General features: G+C 37.0%; 1 protein-coding gene and 1 pseudogene across 1 annotated transcript; one reads left to right on the top strand and one right to left on the bottom strand.

Annotated features, from left to right (window-relative positions):
• LOC120200528 lies at positions 1-18,754 on the top strand. The gene is made up of 6 exons (XM_039201344.1): positions 1-157; positions 1,269-1,315; positions 15,977-16,048; positions 17,916-17,974; positions 18,384-18,468; positions 18,557-18,754. The coding sequence occupies exons 2-6, from the start codon at positions 1,313-1,315 to the stop codon at positions 18,713-18,715; spliced, it is 378 nt and encodes a 125-aa protein (XP_039057275.1). The 5' UTR covers positions 1-157; positions 1,269-1,312; the 3' UTR covers positions 18,716-18,754.
• Positions 18,755-19,046: 292 nt separating this feature from the next.
• Positions 19,047-23,352, bottom strand: LOC120200530 (annotated as a pseudogene).
• Positions 23,353-23,960: the final 608 nt, after the last annotated feature.

Below are 23,960 nucleotides of genomic sequence, written 5' to 3'. Positions count from 1 at the left end.
CTTTGTTTCTTTGTGGTGTGGTGAATTTTCAATACTTTTATTTTTAATTTTGTTCTCGCAGAATCTGCTCGAAGGCGATGACTTGTATAGGATAAGACTCCCATCTAATGTTGTGAGTCCACCCGGACGGGATTTTATTATTTCATCGGTGAATGCGGTAAGTGCTACTGTCTACTTCAACTTGTTTGTTGAAATTTCAAACCTTATGCCTTTTCTATTGGAATCCTTTGTTGCTTTTTCTTTAGTTAAACTCATCAAGAAGAAACTTGAAAGTTTAACTGCTCTGCTTGCAAATTTAGGGTCTGTTTGTTTGGGGAAAATCAAATACGGAATTAGTTTTCCCCAAAATCTCGTGTTTGTTTCACGTAATTCGCTTTCCGAAAATGTTTTCTTGTGTTTGTTTCACGTAATTCGCTTTTCGGAAAATGTATTTCAGTGTTTGGTTGAAATAAAACTGGTTGGTCAACGTAAAACATTTTCCTGGTCAACAGAATTTCCTTTGTGTTTTCTGGAAAATGACTTACGATCTGATTTTCCGTAAGTCATTTTCTCAACTTGTCACTTCAAAGAATAAATACTCAAAATAATTTTATTTTATGAGTTTAATATTAATAAAATATTTTAATATCATTTTAATCAAAATATTAATTATTAAAATATTTAAAATATATTTTATTAATATTTATAATAATATAATATTATATTTTTAATATTATAATAAAATAATCAATTATATTATAATAATATAAGATATTAAATATTATTAAATTATTAATAATGAATAATATTATTTATATATTTAATATTAATATAATAATCTAATAACATTTTAATAAAGATATTTAAAAGATACTGATTAATATTTTTAAAATATAATATAATACTATTACTTTAATAAATAATTAATATAATTTATAATATTTTTATTTCAATAAAATATACCAATATTAATATTTTTATTAATAAAATTATAAAAATAATATTTAATAATAAATAAATTATTTTAATATTTTAAAAATAATAATAGTAAGTTTTATTATAAATAATATTATTTATTGTATTCAATAATTTGTAACGTAAGGTAATACTGCTAAAAGTTGCTATATGGAGATATCGAGGATGAAAAGCTAGAATTGACAAATAGGATTTTGGTTTGTAGTTTGCAGCCTTAATTGTCAAATGGAAATAAATATTAGGCACCGTTTTTCTGTTTTCTACTCTTTGTTTATAGTTTATTAATTCAACTTTATTTTTTTGTTTAACTGTAGAGATTTCTTCCAAGGGAGGGCTTGGATAGCATTCTGTAATACACATGGTAATATTTTAAATTCAGTGGCATAAATTGGTTATTTGTTGTTGATCTCACACAATCCTTCTCTTCTCTCCCTCTCTCCATTTTGTTTGTTTACCTGCATATACACAGCCCTTTTATGTGGTGATTTTTTTCGTCCTGGGTTTTGACAAAAAGCTTTTGCAATTCTTTGAAAGCCAAATGTCGATGAAGACTCTTAAACCTCATGCTCTGTTGCCTCCTAAAGTTACTATACTTGATCATAGGAAATACACATGTCGGATGAAACGGTTTTTGGTATCTGTTCCAATAACGAGTTATTGGGTTTTACTGAATAAAATAGACAGGCCTTTTCTAAGGTTATAATTTCCCTTTGTTGGGGTTTTCCCCCAATTTGGCAAATATTTTTATTAATTAGCTCAATAGACATGTTGGATTTTATTTTGAGATATACGACATTTGTTACAGTAAACCTAGAATTTATCACGTTGATTTGACGAGTTTCATTAAAAATAATTTTTAATAGTCTTAGGTATGTGGGCCTCATGTTGGCCAATATTTTATTATTTTCATAAGAACTCGTCATATCGAGATGCCTAGTTCTGTAAGAAATTAATTTTTTATTTTTACCTTTACTAAATAATTTGAAAATTAAAAAAATATCTCAAACTCATCCCGTCTAGGTGACAAGTTTGCTTTAAATTTTAAAAAAAGTAATCGTTTCTTGCCGTTGCACAATAGGCAATTTGCAATGGTAACTATGAGACTTTTGATCTCGACGTGACGAGTTTGGTAGGTTTTTTTAAAAAAAACTAGCCTTTTATGACCATTGGGTTTGAGGTTATAAATAGGAGTTTTGGGTTTAGATTTTTTATTGTGTTTTGGTAAGAAAAAAAATTGGAAAAATATTCAAAATTTTCAAAAAATGTCAACCCGCGATGAAATGTTATGTCTCGATAATGTTCATATTTCTTGGCTCGAGCTCGAATCGGATAAAGAACGGTGCATTTTTCAAAGAGGAATAAGTCTTAGAGATCCACCTGAGCGGATTATTATATATTTGCAACAATCCGTGTTGTATCCAGCGACGTTTTGCATGGTATTAAAGTGAACATGACATTGATATTGGCTCTAATTGAACGTTGGAGGCCAGAGACACATACTTTTAATTTTTAGAGTAGTGAAGCGACAATTATGTTGGAAGATGTTGCTTATCAACTCGGTGTTCCAGTTAATGTTGTGGCGGTAGTGAGGCATAACAATTTCGATTGATTCAGAATTGTTCACAAAGTTTTGGGAAATGTTCCACCTTCAGAGGTTTTAGACGGGTATCATATACGAATTACTTGGTTGGAGTTCGAATTTAATGTGACAGACGACTCTATTGAAAAAGAGGTGATTTTTACAGCCCGAGTGTATCTTCTCTAATTGATTGGAGGGATATTGTTACCGGATAAATTTGGTAATTTGAAGCACATTTAGTATCTTTCGATATTGAATAATTTTACTAAGTGCCACAACACTAGTTGAGGTTCAACGATTTTGAGTTTTTTATACTGGGAACTTTGCAAGGATACAATCGTTGAACGGAGTCAAAAAGTGGATGTAACGGGTTGTCTAGTCTTGCTACAATCTTGGGCATGGTACCGGTTCCCATTTTTTACGCCAATCAAAACAGTCCCAGTTGAGTTTCCTCTCGTCACAAGGTAATTTTTTACCATTGTTTTTTTAAAATTAAAATTAAATCCAGACAAGTTTAAACGGTTTATTTTTTAAAATTCAAAAGTTGTCCGTTGCACAACGAGTATTTTTTTTAAATTCAAAGCAAACTCGTCACGACGAGGTGAGGAGTGTTAACTTCCTAAAAAGGCTACTTTTAAAGCCTTTTTCACTTAAGTTATTGTTTGTTTAAAAGCTCATTTTAGGATCATATAGTTGCATTTGTGGTGGTTGTGTTATTTTATTTCTTAATGGTGTTGTTTGAGGGAAAGGTGCAATTTGTCTATAGTGTGCAGGGAATAGCAAGAAAAAGGATTCTTTGGGAAGTAATGCCGCGGCATCACACGTTGCTAAAGCAGATTGAAATGCCTTGGCATTTCCGGCGCAAAAAAAGACAAAAAGATATTTCTACATCAGGACAGCTGGCACTGGACAGCTGTCTCTGCACGTGAAGGACTGCTGTAACCGCCTGCTAGAGCTGCCAATGGACCACTGCCACTTGGAGGATAAGGTTCATGCACAACATGTGATTCTAGGGGTATGAGGGGTATTTTGCACCCAACAAACTCATCATTACCCCTAGATATTTTTTATTATATATGACACCTCATGGGAGAGAGAGATACACGGACAGAGAGCACACGCATAGAGCAGAAAAATCACATTTTTATTTTCTCTTTTCCTTTCTTCTTCCTTGGGATATTCCTCCATTGATAAAGCTCCAAGGAGTGGCAAGCTAGGCGCCGAAAGGAGCTAGCGAGCTAGGTGGTTCGTGGTGGCCGAGAGGAGACCTCCGGTGGCGCGTCGAAGGCTTCTTCTCACTTCCCTTTTTGCTGCTATTTTTATATTATTTTGTGGGTTGTTGGAACGAATATTTTCATGACTTTGTATTTGGATATTTCGAACCCCACCATGAACTAACTTATTTGGTGGTGGTTGATTTAATGGTTGTTTAAACTTTATTTTTAATGGTATATTTAAGTTTATTTTGGTTCTTTATTTTCTTTGCTTATGAATGCTTCACCATCTAGGCTTGTAAGAGGCATGGAAATGTCCATCTCTTAGATGAAGATTAGGTATTCGGAAGAATCCTAAACTAAAAATACTTGTAAGTATTCGGAAGAAACGCAAGATAAGATCCTCATAAGCAATGGGTTATGGTATTTTCAAGGGGCTTTGAACCGGCCTAGGAATATTATAACTTAATCCCTTAGATCTCGGAAGAGACTAGGATAGGATTTCAACGACTAAAAAGGGTGTCTTTATCAATAGGGTAGGCTGTCCAACATCGTTGAGTGAGAGCATATGCCTTGGCATCCTATTCTGTTAGGTTCTTTTGAACACCTTAGGAAAGCCCTGTCGAGTAAGTAAAGTCAAGATAGCTTAAATATACTTGAGAAATAAGTTTAGCAACCTTAGACCAATCCTTACCATTCATTTCATTGGAAGCTTGTCACGTGAGGATTATTTTCTTCTTATTTTATTTATTTATCTTTTTATTTACTGTTTTTACCATTTTTCATTGCCTTGACATTTCACCATACTCAATATTAAACATCCATCATTGCCACTGTATTTTCATTTGCTACACCATCACACCATCAATCCGCATCCACCAGCATACACATATCCATTGCCGTGACATTTGTATATATCCAGACTAACTATACTTAGATAGAATATTGCATTGTTTTGGTTAGACTTTTGTGATTTCACCCAATCCATGTGGAGACGATACTCACTCATCATTATATTACTTGAGCGATTGTGTATACTTGCACATTATTTGCGTATATTTTATAGTACTCACAACACGCGAACAAGTTTTTGGCGCCGTTGCCGGGGATTGACAGCTTGAAGTTATTTAGTTTTGCCAGAGCATTTTATTTTGTTTTGCATTTTTATTTTTTTGTATAGTTTACTTGATATTTTTGTTTTATTTTTCAGGTTTATTTAGTGTATGCCTAGAAGAAATTCTAAAGAGCCTTTGGAACCAATAGAACCTGAGATTGAAAGACTCTTTAGAAGAAGAAGACGTGCTCAAGGAAATATGTATCAGATTGGAAACCAAGGCATTGGTCAAGATGACAGAAATCAGAATGTCGCGGCATTAAACAATGCTGAAGCTGCTATCAGGCCTTGTGTTATTTGAGATCATTTAAATCCGATGCTGGATGATCTGAATCCTGGGATTGTGGCACCCGAAATTCAAGCTGCACATTTCGAGCTGAAACCAGTCATGTTCAACATGTTGAATTCCATTGGGCAGTTTGGGGGTATGCCAACTGAAGATGTCAGGCAGCACATTCGCAATTTTCTGGAAGTTTGTGATTCTTTCCGCCAAGAAGGAGTGCATGAGGATTTTCTGAAATTAAAGCTTTTTCCGTATTCATTGCGTGACCGAGCAAGAGCTTGGTTGAGTGGTGTACCAGCCGGTTCGATGGAATCATGGGCCGATCTTTGCAAGAGTTTCTTATTGAGGTACAACCCACCAAACATGAATACGTAGCTAAGGAATGAAATATCATATTTTCGCCAGGACGACGACGAATCCATGTATGAGTGTTGGGATCGTTACAATAGTTTGCTTCGAAAGTGTTCAAATCATGGTTTTCATGATTGGACTCAAGTAGTCATGTTCTATAATGAAGTCAATGCACCCACGAGGATGTTACTGGATGCCTCGACGAATGGGACATTGCTGGACAAATCACCTACGGAGGCGTTTGCTATCTTGGACAGAATTGCTAACAATGATTATCAATTTCCTTCCTCAAGACTTGGGAGTGGGAGGAGAACACCTTGAGCATTCGAGTTAGAAGCCAAAGATTCAGTGTCCGCTCAACTCTCCGCTATTACTAATATGTTGAAGAACTTACAATGTTCCACTGATGTGAAGGAAGTGAAAACAACTAATCTGGCATGTCTGTTATGCCAAGGCAATCATCACGAGAGTGAATGCCCAACCAACCATGAGTCCATCAACTTTGTTGGTAATTACAATCGAGGCAGCAACAATCCTTACTCAAACACTTATAATGCTGGATGGCGTCAGCATCCCAATTTCTCATGGGGAAATCAAGGAGCCCACAATGCTAATCAACCTACTAGGCAGCAGAATCACAATGAGCCTCAAAGTTACCAAAATGCTATGACATGGCATAATGCTAACAAAGGAGCTTCATCTTCAGCGAGCATAAGTTCCTTAGAAGCTACAATTCAAGAATTCATATCTACTACGAAGACAATGCTGCAAGACCATTCTACTTCAATTAAAAATCAAGGAGCTTTACTTCATAGTCAAGGCGCCTTACTTCAAAGCCATAGCTCGTCTCTGAGAGCTTTGGAAGGTCAAGTTGGTCAGATTGCTACGGCATTGCAAGAGCGTCAGCAAGGACGTTTGCCAAGTGATACTGAAGTCACTAAAGGGCCTGGAAAAGAGCACTGCAATGTGTTAACTCTTAGGAGTGGAACACAAATCAATCGACAAGTCAAGGATAGTGGGCCACAGCATGATGATTCTAATCCCACTACTGAAGCTGAATTACAAGATGATAGAGTTTCTGAGAAGGACAAGGAGGAGGATTCTGCCAAGGTACCAGATTCTGATGCGAAGGCAAAAGAAAATTCTATTCCTACAGCTAAGGAAGCTAGACCACCCCCACCCTTCCCGTAAAGATTGAAGAAGCATAATGATGAAGTTCAGTTCAAGAAGTTCGTAGACATTCTTGATCAGCTCCATATCAATATACCTCTCTTGGAAGCTGTTGAACAGATGTCGATGTATGCCAAATTTCTGAAGGACATCTGTACCAAGAAGAGGAAAGTAGAGACTGTTGCCACGGCAACAGAATTTTGTTCTTCATTGAGTAAGTTGCCACCAAAGAGAAATGATCCGGGCAGCTTCATTATTCCTTGTTCAATTGGAGCTAATTTCATTGGAAAGGCTTTATGTGATCTTGGTTCAAGTGTCAACTTAATGCCTAAATCGACATTCTTGAAGCTTGGCATATGAGATGCAAGACCCACCTCAGTTATTTTACAACTTGCCGAAAAATCCCATGTTAAACCTGAAGGGAGAGTCGAGGATGTCATAGTAAGGGTGGACAAGTTTGTGTTTCCAGTCGAATTCTTAATTCTGGACTGCGAAGTTGATGCCAATGCACCAATCATTCTGGGAAGACCTTTCCTAGCCACTGGACGTATCTTGATAGACTGTGAAAAAGGTGAACTCACCATGAGAGTGGCTGATCAGTGTGTGACTGTCAATGTTTTTAGAACGCTCAAATATGTTGATGACACTGAAGAATGCCAAGGCATTTCTGAATTGAACTCAGTGATTGAAGAAGAGACTGAACATCTTTGCCAGAACAACTTCATTCAACTAGCAGAAAATGAATATTGGGTGGATGATGAAAGCTTAGTGGAGTCCGACGACTTGCCAATTTTGGAGGAGCAATCTAGCTTAGTACAAGTTAGATCAGGTATGAATTTTGATGAATTCATTTCTCCTAAGCCTTCATTATTGCATGCACCCAATCTAAAGCTTAAGACTTTGCCAGGGCATCTTAAATATGTTTACTTAGGTAGCGATGAGACTTTACTGGTGATTATTTCTGCTAACCTTACTGCTAACCAAGAGCAAAGTTTGTTAAGTGTTTTGATGCAGCATAAGAAATCAATTGGTTGGACTATGGTCGATTTGAAAGGCATTAGTCCCGCGATCTGCATGCACAAGATTCTACTAGAATATTGCCACGACAATTCAATTGAACCACAAAGAAGACTCAACCCTATTATGAAGCAAGTGGTGATGAAAGAAATTCTAAAATGGCTTGATGCTGGAGTGATCTACCCTATCTCCAATAGCTCATGGGTGAGCCCTGTCTAATGTGTTCCGAAGAAAGGAGGCACGACGGTGGTTACGAATGAGGATAATGAGTTATTACCCACTCGCACTGTGACCAGATGGAGGATATGCATGGACTATCGAAAACTCAACAAAGCTATGAAGAAGGACCATTTTCCTCTACCTTTCATCGACCAAATGTTGGATCGATTGGCCGACAAAGCATTCTATTGCTTTTTGGATGGGTACTCGGGGTACAATCAAATTGACATCGCACCAGAGGACCAGGAGAAGATTACATTTACTTGTCCGTATGGCACTTTTGCCTTTAGGAGGATGCCTTTTGGACTCTGTAATGCCCCGGCAATGTTTCAGCGCTGTATGCAAGCTATATTTTTCAGATATGGTTGAGGATTTTCTGGAGATCTTCATGGACGATTTTTCTGTTTGTGGGGACGACTTTGAACGATGCCTCGTCAATTTAAAAAAAGTTCTCAAGAGATGCGAGGAGGCTGAGTTGGTCTTAAACTGGGAAAAATGACACTTCATGGTGACTGAAGGTATTGTATTAGGCCACAAAATTTCACACAAGGGTATTGAGGTAGACAAGGCGAAAATTGAAGTGATTGAAAAGTTTCCACCACCAACTTCGGTAAAGGGAATAAGAAGTTTTCTTGGACATGCTGGATTCTATAGAAGGTTTATCAAAGACTTCTCCAAGATTTCTAAACCCTTGTACACATTGCTTCAACAAAACCAACCCTTTGTGTTTGACGAATTATACCTCGGCGCATTTACTGAGCTGAAACGACAACTGATCTCGGCACCCATTGTAGTCCCTCCCGACTGGACATCACCATTTGAGCTGATGTGTGATGCAAGCGATTATGTCGTAGGAGCTGTTTTGGGGCAACGCCGAGGTAAAATCTTTCATGTTATTTATTACTCTAGTCGCACTTTAAATGAAGCACAATTGAACTACACCACCACTGAGAAAGAATTACTTGCCGTAGTATTTGCTTTTGATAAATTTAGACCTTACCTAATAGGCACTAAAGTTATTGTTCACACTGATCATTCAGCTATAAAATACTTAGTGAACAAAAAGGATGCCAAGCCTAGACTTATTATGTGGATCTTACTTTTGCAAGAATTTGACTTAGAGGTGATAGATAGAAAAGGAATTGAAAATCAAGTTGCTGATCACTTATCTAGGCTAGAGAACAATTCTGAATGCCATGACACTGTAGATATCCAAGAGGAATTTCCTGATGAGAAAATTTTATATGCCGCGGTAATCCCGTGGTAAGCTGACCTTGTTAATTTTCTTGTTAGTGGAATTGTGCCTTTTGATTTGAATAGTCAGGCTAAAAAGAAGTTCAAGCACGATGCAAGGCACTATTTTTGGGATGAGCCATATCTGTTCAAACATTGTGCCGATCAGCTCATTAGACGATGTGTACCCGAAGATGAGCAAAGTGATATTTTGTACCATTGTCATTCGGCCCCAAGTGGAGGCCATTTTGGTGGAGCAAGGACTGCTGCTAAGGTCCTGCATTCAAGCTTTTACTGGCCAATTTTGTTTAGAGATGCCCAAGCATTTTACAAAGGCATTTTACTGGAAACATCTCCAGACGACATGAGATGCCGCTGCAAAATATTTTGGAGATAGAGCTGTTTGATGTGTGGGGCATCGACTTCATGGGACCATTCCCATCTTCTGAAGGAAATTATATATTGCTTGCTGTGGATTATGTGTCAAAGTGGGTGGAAGCAATAGCAACATCAAGGAATGACTTCAAGACCGTACTCAAGTTTTTGCACAAGTATATTTTCACTCGGTTTGGAGTACCTCGTGCTATCATCAGTGATGAAGGAACCCATTTTGATAACAAGTTGATTGCCAAGGCATTGCTGAGATATGGAGTTCGATACAAGATTGCCACAGCATATCATCTGCAGACAAATGGCCAAGCTGAGATATCTAATCGAGAGATCAAACAGATTTTAGAGAAAGTGGTGAACCCAAAGCGAAAGGATTGGTCGCCAAAGTTGGATGAAGCACTTTGGGCGTACAGAACAACATTCAAAACTCCTTTGGGGATGTCACCCTTCAAGTTAGTGTATGGTAAAGTTTGTCATCTCCCGGTTGAGCTTGAACATAAAGCTTATTGGGCTATCAAGCAATTGAATTTCGATGCTACTCTAGCTGGGGAGCAGATATTATTAGAACTTAATGAAATAGAAGAGTTTAGAGCACAAGCATATGAGAATGCACGGATATACAAGGAGAAAACAAAGAAGTGGCATGACCAAAAACTGATGCCACGGCACTTTCATGTGGGGCACCAAGTCTTGCTTTACAACTCCAGACTTAAACTCTTTCCTGGGAAGCTAAAATCTCGATGGTCAGGGCCATTTGAGGTGCATTATGTCTATCCCCATGGAGCTGTTGACATCAAGAGAATAGACAATGGGAAGATATTCAAGGTCAATAGCCAGCGTCTGAAAGCCTATAATGGAATTCCACCACCGCACAACAAGGACGTGTTACGGCTGCACGATACTGAAGCGTGCCCAGATGAGAACCAAAATTCGATGCCTCGGCATTGAATTTGTGTCTGTGCATAAATAAAATTTAACATTCAAGTTTTTTTTCTTTAGTTTTATTTTATTTTATTTTGTAATTAATTTTTGATCTGATTTGTAGGGACCACATTGCTGCAAACCGTACAAGGAGCGGTTACCAAAGGGAGGAAAGGACAAAGCATTAATTGGAGAGATATTCTTTTGATTTGTTTCTTTTTATTTAATTTAATTTCTGACATTTACTTTTCTCTTTCCACAGTTTTTGTCCCATCATCATCATTGCTTTTTGGCAGTTTTTCCTTCCCCATACACACACAACCCCCACCCACTAATTTCTCTCTTAACCGTCCTATCACCCCTTTTCCTTCTTAAATTTTTAACTTTTTCTTTTATCTTTCATTATTAATTTTTCTCTTTCATTTTAACTTTTACCTTTTCTCTTTCTTTCATTCATCTTCTTTCTTGTTATTTCTCCATAGCCAAAATACATCCAAGTTTTTTAAGCTTTCAAAAGCTTCTTCCTTTTTCATTTTTCTTACATCAAAAACACTAAAAATGGTGCGCTCAAGACCGGCTCCAACCGACACGACCGCTTGGCAACAGTTTGAGAACGATGAGGCCAAGCCTCGGTTCCAAAACTTCAAGAACCGAAAACTCTTTTTTGAGTTGGGATTTATTTTTACAGAGGAAACCGATGGTTGTTTTGGACCCGAAGTTATGGACATCGTGACGCCACTCAAGTGGTAGAAGTTTGCCCGTCATCCTGGTTCGGTGAACGCCTCATTAGTTAAGGAGTTCTATGCGAATATTTCCAAGCCCAATCAACACTCCATCTTCGTTCGAGGTAAGCAAATCCGTTTTACATCCACTGCTATTAATCGTTATTTTCATTTGCAGGATGTTGTGGATAACCATGCCACGTTCGAAGATGAAGCCGATAGCAATACATACGATGGGGTCTTGGAGGACCTTTGTTTCGAAAACACTGAGTGGAATGGTCGCCAGACGATCTGATACTCGGTCAACCGGGAACGTATCATTGTTCAGTAAGTTCACGACTGTTTGGGTAAAAAGGCAAGTGCTTTGGTGTTTCCTAATTTAATTACCGCTTTATGTCGTAAGAAAAAGGTTGAGGAAAATGCTTTTGATGAAATTTTACCTGGATTATCGGCATCACTAGGGCTAGACTTCCACTTGTTCGCGTGTTGTGAGTACTATAAAATATACGTAAATAATGTGCAAGTATACACAATCGCTCAAGTAATATAATGATGAATGAGTATCGTCTCCACAAGGATTGGGTGAAATCACAAAAGTCTAACCAAAGCAATGCAATATTCTATCTAAGTATAGTTAGTCTTGATATATACAAATGTCACGGCAATGGATATGTGTATGCTGGTGGATGCTGATTGATGGTGTGATGGTGTAGCAAATGTAAATGCAGTGGCAATGATGGATGTTTAATATTGAGTATGGTGGAATGTCAAGGCAATGAAAATGGTAAAAACAGTAAATAAAAAAGATAAATAAATAAAATAAGAAGAAAATAATCCTCACGTGACAAGCTTCCAATGAAATGAATGGTAAGGATTAGTCTAAGGTTGCTAAACTTATTTCTCAAGTATATTTAAGCTATCTTGACTTTACTTACTCGACAGGGCTTTCCTATGGTGTTCAAAAGAACCTAACAGAATAGGATGCCAAGCATCTGCTCTCACTCAACGATGTTGGACAGCCTACCCTATTGATAAAGACACCCTTTTTAGTCGTTGAAATCCTATCCTAGTCTCTTCCGAGATCTAAGGGATTAAGTTATAATATTCCTAGGCCGGTTCAAAGCCCCTTGAAAATACCATAACCCATTGCTTATGAGGATCTTATCTTGCGTTTCTTCCGAATACTTACAAGTATTTTTAGTTTAGGATTCTTTCGAATACCTAATCTTCATCTAAGAGATGGACATTTCCATGCCTCTTACAAGCCTAGATTGTGAAGCATTCATAAGCAAAGCAAATAAAGAACCAAAATAAACTTAAATATACCATTAAAAATAAAGTTTAAACAACCATTAAATCAACCACCACCAAATAAGTTAGTTCATGGTGGGGTTCGAAATATCCAAACAAAAAGTCATGAAAATATTCGTTCCAACAACCCACAAAATAATATAAAATAGCAGCAAAAAGGGAAGTGAGAAGAAGCCTTCGACGCGCCACCGGAGGTCTCCTCTCGGCCACCACGAACCACCTAGCTCGCTAGCTCCTTTCGGTGCCTAGCTTGCCACTCCTTGGAGCTTTATCAATGGAGGAATATCCCAAGGAATAAGAAAGGAAAAGAGAAAATAAAAATGTGATTTTTCTGCTCTATGCATGTGCTCTCTGTCCGTGTATCTCTCTCTCCCATGAGGTGTCATATATAATAAAAACATATCTAGGGGTAATGATGAGTTTGTTGGGTGCAAAATACCCCTCATACCCCTAGAATCACATGTTGTGCATGAACCTTATCCTTCAAGTGGCAGTGGTCCATTGGCAGCTCTGGCAGGCGGTTACAGCAGTCCTTCACGTGCAGAGACAGCTGTCCAGTGCCAGCTGTCCTGATGCATAAATATCTTTTTTTCTTTTTCTGCGCCGGAAATGCCAAGGCATTTCAATCTGCTTTAGCAACGTTGATGCCGCGACATTACTTCCCAAAGAATCCTTTTTGTTGCTATTCCCTACACACCATAGACAAACTGCACCTTTCCCTCAAACAACACCATTAAGAAATAAAATAGCACAACCACCACAAATGCAACTATATACAACTACATGATCCTAAAATGACTAAAATGAGCTTTTAAACAAACAATAACTTAAGTGAAAAAGGCTTTAAAAGTAGTCTTTTTAGGAAGTTAACACACCCCCAAACTTAAGCTATTGCTTGTCCTCAAGCAATGGATAGCAGTTACATAAGCATAATGTCATGGCAAAGTTCGATAGTAAGACAGTAGGACAAAATTGAATTTCAACCCTCAGAACGATAGGCTTCAACATGCTAGACTTATCAAGAATTCAAGTACTTTTCCCTAGGTCAAAATCCTTTGTGGTAGTGTGTGTGCGTGATTGTATCCAATCTATACTTAGCGAATTTAGACAATTTCTAATCAAGTCCCCTAGTTTTTGTCAAGACATTTACTTATCATTAAGCACATTTTTACTCCCTTTTCTGTGATTTTTTTTTATGCTGTTACGAAGGGAGTCAGCTCATCACACCTACTCTCCCACACTCTAGATGAAAGGGAGCATACCTTCCATCCCCGAGCTAGTTAAGTAGAGTCATCCCGTGACTTCTTTCATTCACTCATATGCACAAGGCTTCCATTTATTAAAGAAAGTTCCAGGAAATGCCACGGCAAAGAGGAGTGTCCCTCTACAGCTATGCTTAAGCATTTATTCACAGTTTCATTTCTAAGGGAGTTTGTTTTTGATTTTTCTTTTAAACACCATACTATATTTCAATGCCAAGACTAACTAAAGTTCCTTCATAAAAATTTCCTAAATTTTCTAAGTATAGAAAACATACAAATCGTGTAAATATTTTTCACAAAGCATCAAGCCCTAGAGTGAGTTCTATCATTCTCAACAGTCATTTACATTCAGATTCTAGCCTAACAAAATTATCATCACCGGGTATCCTCAAAACATTTCATCTAACTGTCCTACCATTTATTGATGCCATGGCATAATACTATGCTAATGCTATCATGCATATGACCTACCAAGAACAATACCTCCCCCAAACTTAAGGGAAGCATTGTCCTCGATGCTTTAAAGAGAACTAAACTAACTATAAACTATATGTAATGCAATGAAATGCAACTAAATGAAAATGGATGCAAGAGAGGTACCTCAATGTTTACATGGTGGTGGTGCTTTGGAGGTGCTAGCAGCTCCTCGTCGGGTGCGCTTTCGGATAGGTGATGGGCTGGACTCAGAAGAAGTGGAGTAATAGTGCGCAATGCGTCCAGCCGTGGTCTTGGTGCGGCGACCACTACGTTGTGCATGAGAAGGATTGAGTGCTGGGACGGGGCTGGGTGTTTCGTCGACAGGGACTGTGGATGGATATTCAGGAGTTTCGGAACGGTGTGTATCAGGAGTAGGGTCATCAGCAGGAGGGTCAGGTGCACGTGCTCAGGCTCTAGAGATGCCTCGGCATTGAATGCCGGCAGAATTTCGTCTGGGAATCCAGGAAAATTCCGTTGTCCGTGGGGAATGATTTCTTGAAAGAATGATTCCACCACAACATCTCTATGCTTCACATATCCAAAGAAGTTACGGATGTCACCGTGTAAAGCATGCATTTGAGCTTGAGTCTGCGTCACAGCTTCCTCGAGAGCAAGTAACCTTGCCTCGGCATTCGATTCTGTAGCACCTGCAGATTGCTCATGAACAGGGTCGTTAGACTTGGGATTTTCAATTCCCAACAACAGTGGAAGTCTAGCCCTAGTGATGCCCGATAATCCAGGTAAAATTTCATCAAAAGCATTTTCCTCAACCTTTTTCTTACGACATAAAGCGGTAATTAAATTAGGAAACACCAAAGCACTTGCCTTTTTACCCAAACAGTCGTGAACTTGCTGAACAATGATACGACCCACATCGATCGGACGGGATACCATTATAGAATGTAAAAGCAATAAGCGTGAAAGTGATACCGTAGTGTTGTGGGAGGTGGGCATGAGTTTATGCTTGAGGAAGTGATTCCATAATTTGGCACGCGGCTGAAGACGTTCCCGGTTGACCGAGTATCGGCTCGTCTGGCGACCATTCCACTCAAAAGTTGTCCGTTGCACAACGAGTATTTTTTTTAAAATTCAAAGCAAACTCGTCACGACGAGGTGAGGAGTTTGGGAGATTTTTTTTTATTTTCAAATTATTTAGTAAAGGTAAAAATAAAAAATTCTAAATGTACTCATCACTTTGAGGTGATGAGTTCTTATGAAAATAATAAAATATTGGCCTACACATGGGGCCCACATAGCTGGGACCATTAAAAATATTTTCAATGGACGTGACGAGTTCCAAGTTCACTGTAGTAAATGCCGTAGATCCCAAAATAAAATCCAACTTGCATTACTGGGCTAATTTATAAAATATTTGTCCAATTGAGCAAAAAAAAACCCTCTTTGTTGGCTGTTCTTTATTTGGATTCATAGCTTTGCTGCTTATATGTGCGTATGATCTATTCTTGTTTGAACCATATTTACTTGCTTTGTATGTATTAGTAGTTGAATGTTGGTAATATAAAACTGAATAATTTACAGGCTGCATAAATATATTTTAGAAGACATTTCACGTATGAAATTTTACCTCTGGGTTCTGTTAACTGTGCTTTATTTGATACTTATGGACCTATCTCTACCTTATTTTGTTTGGGATGTTATTATGTAAAGATGTCAACTGCTAGTTCATGCAGTTTCCTGCTAGATGTGATCTTACTACAGAACCATTACTATTTTCCCCTTTTCCTGCTCTTGTTTGCTGGAGGGTGTAAACATTTTGGCAGTCAATTATGGTTCTCCTGGATCATGCCCTTATCCTCAGAATTTGAAACTTGTAATGCTTGATCTCTTAGTGTATTTCTTCCTGTTCTTAAGCGCACTACAGAAACTTTTAACCCTTTTTTCTCTATAATGGTTTACCTATCTTGACTCTCTGTCATGGAGATAATATTGTGCATATCTTGACTCCCATTAGTTTCTGCTCAAGTTTTAGGGAAGAACCACAATTCTGTCAACTATCAAGAAAACCTGATGCTAGTTGCTCTGATATTTTTTGCTTGTGTGCTTGCTACTTGAACCAAGCATTGAGCAATAGTATGGAAAGTTTAGTCAATACTATGCTTGCTGTAAGGAACATTCATTTTGGTATGTCGTCATGGCTTCATCATCACGTCCTATTTAGAGGGAAATATGACCAACGATGCATTTTTATTTTTAATTGGAAGGCCTCATTTTTTGGAGTATCGATACCTTACCTATAAGTAAGCTACTGGTGGTTTTAATTAGTTGGCATTTGGCAATGCAAAAGCGCAATGGGTGCCGTTGTCAAGCAATTAAGCACCCAAGGCTTATGGCTGCCCTCAATAAGGACATAAAGGAAAAGGAAAGAGAAAAGAATAAATGATAGAAAATAATTCTTGTAAGTTAAAAATAAACTGCAGTTGTGTAGAAGTTTTGTTTGCTTAGGAGTTTTTTATGATAAGAAAGAATAAGTTTTAGGAGTCTTTGTAATCTCTATCTCTTGATAGAATTTATCTTTAGCAGAAAAGTCTTGTTAGAAGTAAGCAACTCAGTTTATTTAAACTACTTTAATCTCCTACATTCAATAGTCAGATTTCTCTTTCCCTCTTTAATATTTCCCCTCCTCTAGTTTATTTCCTTGGATTATAACAATTTTTATACAGAGAAGTTCTTGGTGGACCTAATTGCCTAACAAATGGCAGACAAAAGAAAGCTATCAACTTAATTGGTTGATATTTGGAAGCACGATTGACTGTCATTTGTAATGGAGAAGAAAAGGAAAAGATGTGAAAACATAAAAGATAAAATGACATAAAAGAGTTACTATTAAATAAAATAAACTCGTGGCATAGGATATGCACTTAACTAAAAAAAATATTCTCAAACATGTTTAATTCTTGCATAATTTGTAAAATTGTGTTGGTTTTAAATAAAAAGTATATCGCTCAATTATTTCAGGATAAATTCGAGTTGCGAATTTCAAAACTGAGTTGCGAAATTGGAGTTCGCGTTGCGAATTTGTTGGTCATTTTTCGCAAATCCAAAATAAGTTGGTTAAAATCGTATATTATAAGGTATTTTCGGTCACTGAATTTATTTTCTCTTATTTAAACTATAACTGTTATGGTTTTTTGTTATAAAAAAAGTAAAAAAAATGTGTGTAGCCTATAAGTAAATATACTTCGAAACTTTGTTACGTTCTAAATATAGTAAGTCTTACTCTAGCCTTGTCCTTTTAAAGAACTTTAAGGAAACAAAAGCAGATACTTGGAAGGGTGTATCAAATGGAGCATCAAAATGGGGTATAGTAATATGGAATTGATTTTACGAAGCCTATCTTGCATGTAGATGAACTTGTTTATCAACTTTTAGTTGCTATTTGGAATGAGTTCTCTTTCATGAAAGTATTTCCAATTTACCATGGTAGAGTTCTGCATTTGGCACCCATATCAAATGTCCAAAATTGCAGCTTGATGTCAATTGTGACCTCAGCTTATGAGCTATTCAGCATGTATAGCTGTTTGAGTTTTGTAGACTTGCATAACTTGCTCCATGAAATGTAAAGTTCAATTGCCTATATATAATAAGACGGGACCTTGAAAAAAAATGAAAGGAGATTCTTTCTTTCAAAAAAATTGTTTTCATAACGACTCCCTTGCATTTTATCATCTCTTTTTCAGCCTGTCAAGTGGTCCTTCAGCTCATATCCAGTTTTAAAGAATAGCGAGCAGGCACCGAGGTATGCTGCTTTTGAAAATTCTCTTTTTCCAACATCAACATTACCTGTTCAGCGAAATGGAATGTGCTTTTTTTTTCTGTTTATCTTCTCTGTTTTCTGCAATGTTTGTGGTTGATCTGAAGTCCAAAAGTGAGATTAATAAGACTGATTCTTTAACATTAATTGTGTTGTTTGGTACTGTTAGAAGCCCATTTGTTACTTGAGTAATTTGAGGGAGAAAACAATTCAGTACAATCTTCGCTCTCCTCTCTTGAAATAGGTGTTTGTTTGATTTTTTTTTTTTTTACTTTTTGCCTGACCTTATTTGAATTTCCAAGTGGCTATTTTGAAAAATCTCAACGTCTTTTGTTTCATTTCTGCTCGATAAATGTAGCATTTATGTCACATACTGTTTCATTCTATTCTATAGAGCTCCTATCTTTACTGAAGGAATTCTTGGCGGTGAGAATGGTGACGTTGTGCAGCCACCCGAGAAAACTTTTTGGGCTAAATATGTGAGTACTCAAATTTGGTATAAGCTAGTTGTTTTCATGGCCTTAATAATTTCAGCCTGATGATTGTACCTTTGCATTGCATTATCAGTGGATGTATTTGATCCCTATGGGACTCATCATCATGAATGCCATAACACAAGCAATGAACATGCCCGAGGAGCCGGCTACTGGCCTAGTACCTGCTCAAGGACAGCCTCCAGATGGGGCGGTGCTGCATGGACCAAGTTCCGCTGTGCGTAGAAGATGATAATTGATGAGGTTTGCTAATAATATATCCTTTGAAGAGCACCTGCTCATTACGGTCGTACTTCGAATCTCAATTCAGTGGTTTCGTGAGGAAGATAGGTGCGTGGAGGGGCATTCTTGATGCTAAACTATACTACAAAATAAAGTGCAGTCAATTGACCATTCTGGTTATTCATATTATAAACATTCATTTCTTAGTCACTCCAATTGTTCAGGGGACAAATTTATTGTGGTTGTATCAGCAGGTTTCAAATATTATTTTCAAGGCTCTGTGTTATGGTTTTGTAACTTTTTTTATCAACCTAAAGCAAATAATTAGGACCTCAAGGAATGGGTAAATTGCAGTCAAAACAAATAATCAGCATACTCAACTGCAAATTGAGATATATTTTACAGATATATATATATACATACAAATTATTATCCCCCATCATACAATCAGACATTAGGACATGTGCTATCCCTCCCCCACAGTTAAGCTACCTATCACATGAGCTAATCAACCAAGTATTAGAAAGAGAGAAAAATAACATTTTCAAACAAAATCATTACCTAAGTGGGCACCCCTGAGCATCAAAAGTAGCACTACATATGCCACTTTTCGCTGAAACTGGTTTCCTATGAAAGGGATCAGAAACTTGATTTCATGAGCTTTGCTCGAGGCTTTATACAGATGTTGTGAAAGGGTTTCCCCTGTTCTAAATGGATGTAATCTCTTGTCTTAAGAACCTGTAGATTGGTGAAATGAACAGGAAACAATTAGGGTAAGTTTTACATTCTTCAACGTCTGAGCAACAATAAACTAGGACAATATCAAGATCACATGACCAGATCATGAAAACATTCTTGCTTCCTAATTTCAACAGTTTTAAGAATCAAGTTTATTATTTGATCCTTAATATTTAACTATTGATCGGTTCTACTTCACAATAATGTCAAAAGGTATCCGTAAATTGGGTTTCATACAGTACACTTTAGTGTATTAGTACTTGCGCAAAAGTTGTGTACTTCTATACAAGACAGGCTTACAATGGTGGGATTCTTTACAAGCCCATGTATTCTCATTTTCCGAAAACATAATGCATTGTCATATAAGAAACGGAGATAGATGCAGTTTTTTAACTTTAAATGCGAAGTTTTGTATGCTTAAAGTTACAAATATTACATTCTTCATTAATGAGTAGATAATAGTGTTACGCACTTTAAAAGTTACTTAAGAGTTAAGTTTCAGTGCACATACCAGCGTTTCAAAAAACATCCTTGATGCTTCTTTTCGTGTCTTATGAGCCAATAGACCGTCCATAGAAAATACCTTATGTCCAGGTACAACTTCATCCTCGAATAAATTCTGGAGATACTTGGCAACAGCCCTGAAAGAGAAGGTTTGACCAAATATCAAGATGTGAGCTAGTCTCATTCCAGTTATTCAGCTACAAGAAATAATTTGATAATAATGCTAAATTAATGTCAAAATTATAGGAAAAGTACACAAAGGTAAAATAATCGACTACATGGAGCTTACAAACCTGGTACGAGAAGACCATCCACTGTTTTCAAGAAGATGACTTTCATCACCACATGGCATGTCGTCATCATCATCGCCTAGCTCATCATCATCTACATTCAGAAATTCTGGAAGGAAAGAAAATAAATATTTAGCAACCCGTTAACAATATCAAGATTGGTTAAGTCAAACTGAAGTAAATAAAAGACAGACATTCAGAAATTCTGGAAGGAAAGAAAAATAAATATTTAGCAACCCGTTAACAATATCAAGATTGGTTAAGTCAAACTGAAGTAAATAAAAGACAGATTTTTAATAAATGTTAACATTTCCTTTTAGGGGAAACTTTGGGTGGTCATAGCTCCCTTTGGTCCTAACTATGGTCCACCATACCTACCGAGTTCACAGATTAAATGTAAATTTTACATCTAAATAAAACCCATTCAGTCAAAAAGGTCTTTAAGTCATGTCCAAATAAATAAATGATTTCCAAAATACCCATCATTGGTCAAAACTCAAAAGTAGAAGCAAAACAGAAAGAAATGTGATCCAACCTGTATCATTTGCAATTGCAACACCCTCACATTCCTGCAACCCATAAAATCAAGTCATTTACAGGATTCTTAATGCCTAAAATAAATTATTACAGGCCAAAGCAAAAACAACTTTCATTGGAAAATAATAAATTCATGTAAAAGCACATCAGCAGGACATGAATATAAAGTTTTGTTTTGATAGGATGAATATAAAGTTGAGAAATGAATAGTTACGAGAACTCTCACATGTCCACTACCATGCTCGTTACAATAGATCAAAGTAATACACAACAGTTACTGAATATATTTTTGAAAAAAGGTTTTTGCTTAGGAAAAGAAAAATCAATATTGATGCACCATGCATGTATACACTAACCTTTTCTGAATATAAGGAATCCAGTTTACATTCTTCACGATCCTTATAGATAATGTCTTGTCATCATTATCCAAGAGTGCGCCCTCAACTTGAGCCTCGTCTGCTACACCAGCCTTACCATATCCAGCTTCATATGCATTTTGAGAGTCATTCATAGGCTCACCATTCGTATAGTTGCAAGAGGATCGGTTCCATTTTCTATAGGTGCAGGGTAGTCTGCCTCTGCCATACTAACCTCAACTGAAGTATTGGCTTTACTTTCTTCTAACAATAACTCATCAGTTGCTTTTGATTCAGTTTCAGCTACAACAAAGCTTTCAACATCATGTTCTAAAACTTCAGCAGGATGAGATACTTTGTCATTTCTCATATCCAATTCAGAAGTATCCTCTCCAGGTTGAATACTCGTCTTTTGATCAGGTGGAAGGCACGCTGCATTGTTTAATGGAACCATCCATGGTGTTGGTTACCTCCCCAGCTATCATGCTACCAGCATCTCCAGTAACAAGACCGGTAGGGGGTGATACCCTGAACTCATTCAGAACAGAATGATTTGCTACATTAGCACCTCCGTCAATTTCCATTTCAGTGATCCTATCTAAAGGTTCATGTTGCAGAAGTTGAGGTACGTCATCAACAGCATAGCTATCCTCTGAGCATTAAGATCATTGTGTTCACCCAGATGATATCAGTCTGGTTAGGAATGGCAGAAATTGGGCTTGCTCGTCATTTCCAAGAATCACAGGCACAGAGCTTCCTCCAATTCCACCTTCAGCAATAATAGGTTTGACAAAGGACTCTGAATTCTTAGCCAGTTCAGATGATGCATTGTTTTCCTCGACTTCAGAAATCCTGATTCTGGTTAGATCATATGGTTCACTGTAGAAACATGCCAATTCACCAGAGATACCTATAAGCACACCATCGATTAGCAAACTTATAACATACTAAAGGTACAAGCAATGTGTTAGAAAGTCCTCCAATAGAAGAGGTATAATTGTTTCAAGAATCAAGACAGATGCACAAATATTAGGATAGACCACAAATAAATCTTTATCATCCATACAATTCTAGAACTTGAGTAATCAGTCATGCATATGACATTCACACCAAAAAACAGAACACATATAAAAGTAGTTATGTGTCCACAGAAACGAGGCAATAATGTACAAGCTAATAGGTAAACAGATGAAGTAGTAATAGGATCTGTCTTCACTATAGCCAAAGCATGCCCTAGATTAGACAAACATCTAGAACAACTATAACTTTTCTCAAAGAAGCAAATCCAATTTCAGCAGGGCCTTAAGGATATATTTACGGTTGTATCTATAACTGTTCCTCTTCTTGGGGCAGTAGCACATTAGATGCGTTTTAAATGCACAATCATCATCCCCACTCTCTTCCCACTAGTATTTTACAACACCCAAAGCATATCACGAATTTTCAAGACCATTATAATCAGTTGACAAGTTGAAATTCTTCATCCCATTTGATGCAACAAAAGCGTGCAGATACAAGGAACTTTCAGCACTTGATCTCACCAGTAATATGGGTCATCAAAGATTTCATCTTCCAAGAATTTTCTCTGAATCAATGAAATTTCAGGGCGAGTGCAAGGCGCTTTCTTACGTATGCGACGTATGTCTTCAGTATTAACCAACTGTTGACGTATTGTACTTGATAAGGGGAAAAAAGAAGCTGAATCAGTACATTTGATTTAGAAAATAAAATGCATGCCATACTACAATAGATTGTTATATTTTACACTCAGCAAGTAATCAAGAGTTAATACTATCAACAAAGTCGCAATTACAAAAAATTGTTGACTACAGAAGAAAACAAAAAGGTGCTTCAGAGAAGGATGACACAACACAAGAATTAACATGTAAATACAAAAATTTCCAAGTGCATCAATTCCATAAACAAATTTTGATTTATAACTCGGGCATTAGAGCTCAAATAAGCAAACATGTTATGTGACAGTGCAATAAGAAAAATGGTGATAATTATCAATTTAAATACATTTGAGAAAAGAACCAGCAATAGCATAAGTACTGAGATCTCGAAAAGAGTAAGGTGCAATAAGAACATATTGATAACATACTCGCCATGTAAGACCATAGTATCATCCATAAGCACTTTCTCTTGGAGGCACCAGATTTGGTGCAGATCGTGCTCGTTTCATTGGAGGAGGTGTTGGTTTCATTTTGAAAAGGGAAGATCTTCCAACTGAAGCAATGAAAAATAGCATCATTCATAGAAGTACTTTATAAGAAAATAATCCATTCTATTCTAGTAAATTCTTAGAAGGCAATATACTAGTTCCTTTTAGAGTTAAAAATGTGGCTACCTAAAATAGAAGACAACATCACATCATCGGAACTGAATCTGTAGTTATCCTCGATCGAGATCTTCCGAATGATTCAAATGAGTTTATACTCTCTATAGTTAATGTACCAGTTATACTTCGTTTTTTTCCCTGAATTGAGTTTGGTTCCAGCATCAATTTCATCATTCTCAGTTAGGACTTCTCTGTCTGGGGTAGACACACAGCAAATCACTTGGTTTATCATGAGGTCCTTCTGGCGCAGAGAGAAACTTTTCTGGTGCACGCAAATCAGCGTAGCAAAATTATTCGAATTTTCCAACTGATCATCACATAAAGCAGGCTCTGACATCTGAGTTTGGCAGGCTTCAACTGCGAAGATGGCAGTTAATTAGGAACAATATAAACATGAAAGCATCATAAAAAAAGATTGTGTCGTATATTAAATTGAGGGAATCGTCTATATAAACTGCATTCGTAAACTTGTAAAACAAACCTTGCACC

This window comes from Hibiscus syriacus, unplaced genomic scaffold, assembly GCF_006381635.1.
Source record: "Hibiscus syriacus cultivar Baekdansim isolate YM2019G1 unplaced genomic scaffold, ASM638163v2 tig00006113_pilon, whole genome shotgun sequence".
NCBI lineage: Eukaryota > Viridiplantae > Streptophyta > Magnoliopsida > Malvales > Malvaceae > Hibiscus > Hibiscus syriacus.
This window is presented reverse-complemented; position numbering and strand designations above follow the sequence as displayed.

Excerpts from the sequence above, each read along its gene's own strand:
- LOC120200528 (XM_039201344.1), top strand. Across the intron at positions 16,049-17,915 it reads ATCCTCAGAATTTGAAACTT|CCTGTCAAGTGGTCCTTCAG; the intron begins GTAATGCTTGAT and ends TCTCTTTTTCAG. Across the intron at positions 17,975-18,383 it reads AATAGCGAGCAGGCACCGAG|AGCTCCTATCTTTACTGAAG; the intron begins GTATGCTGCTTT and ends TCTATTCTATAG.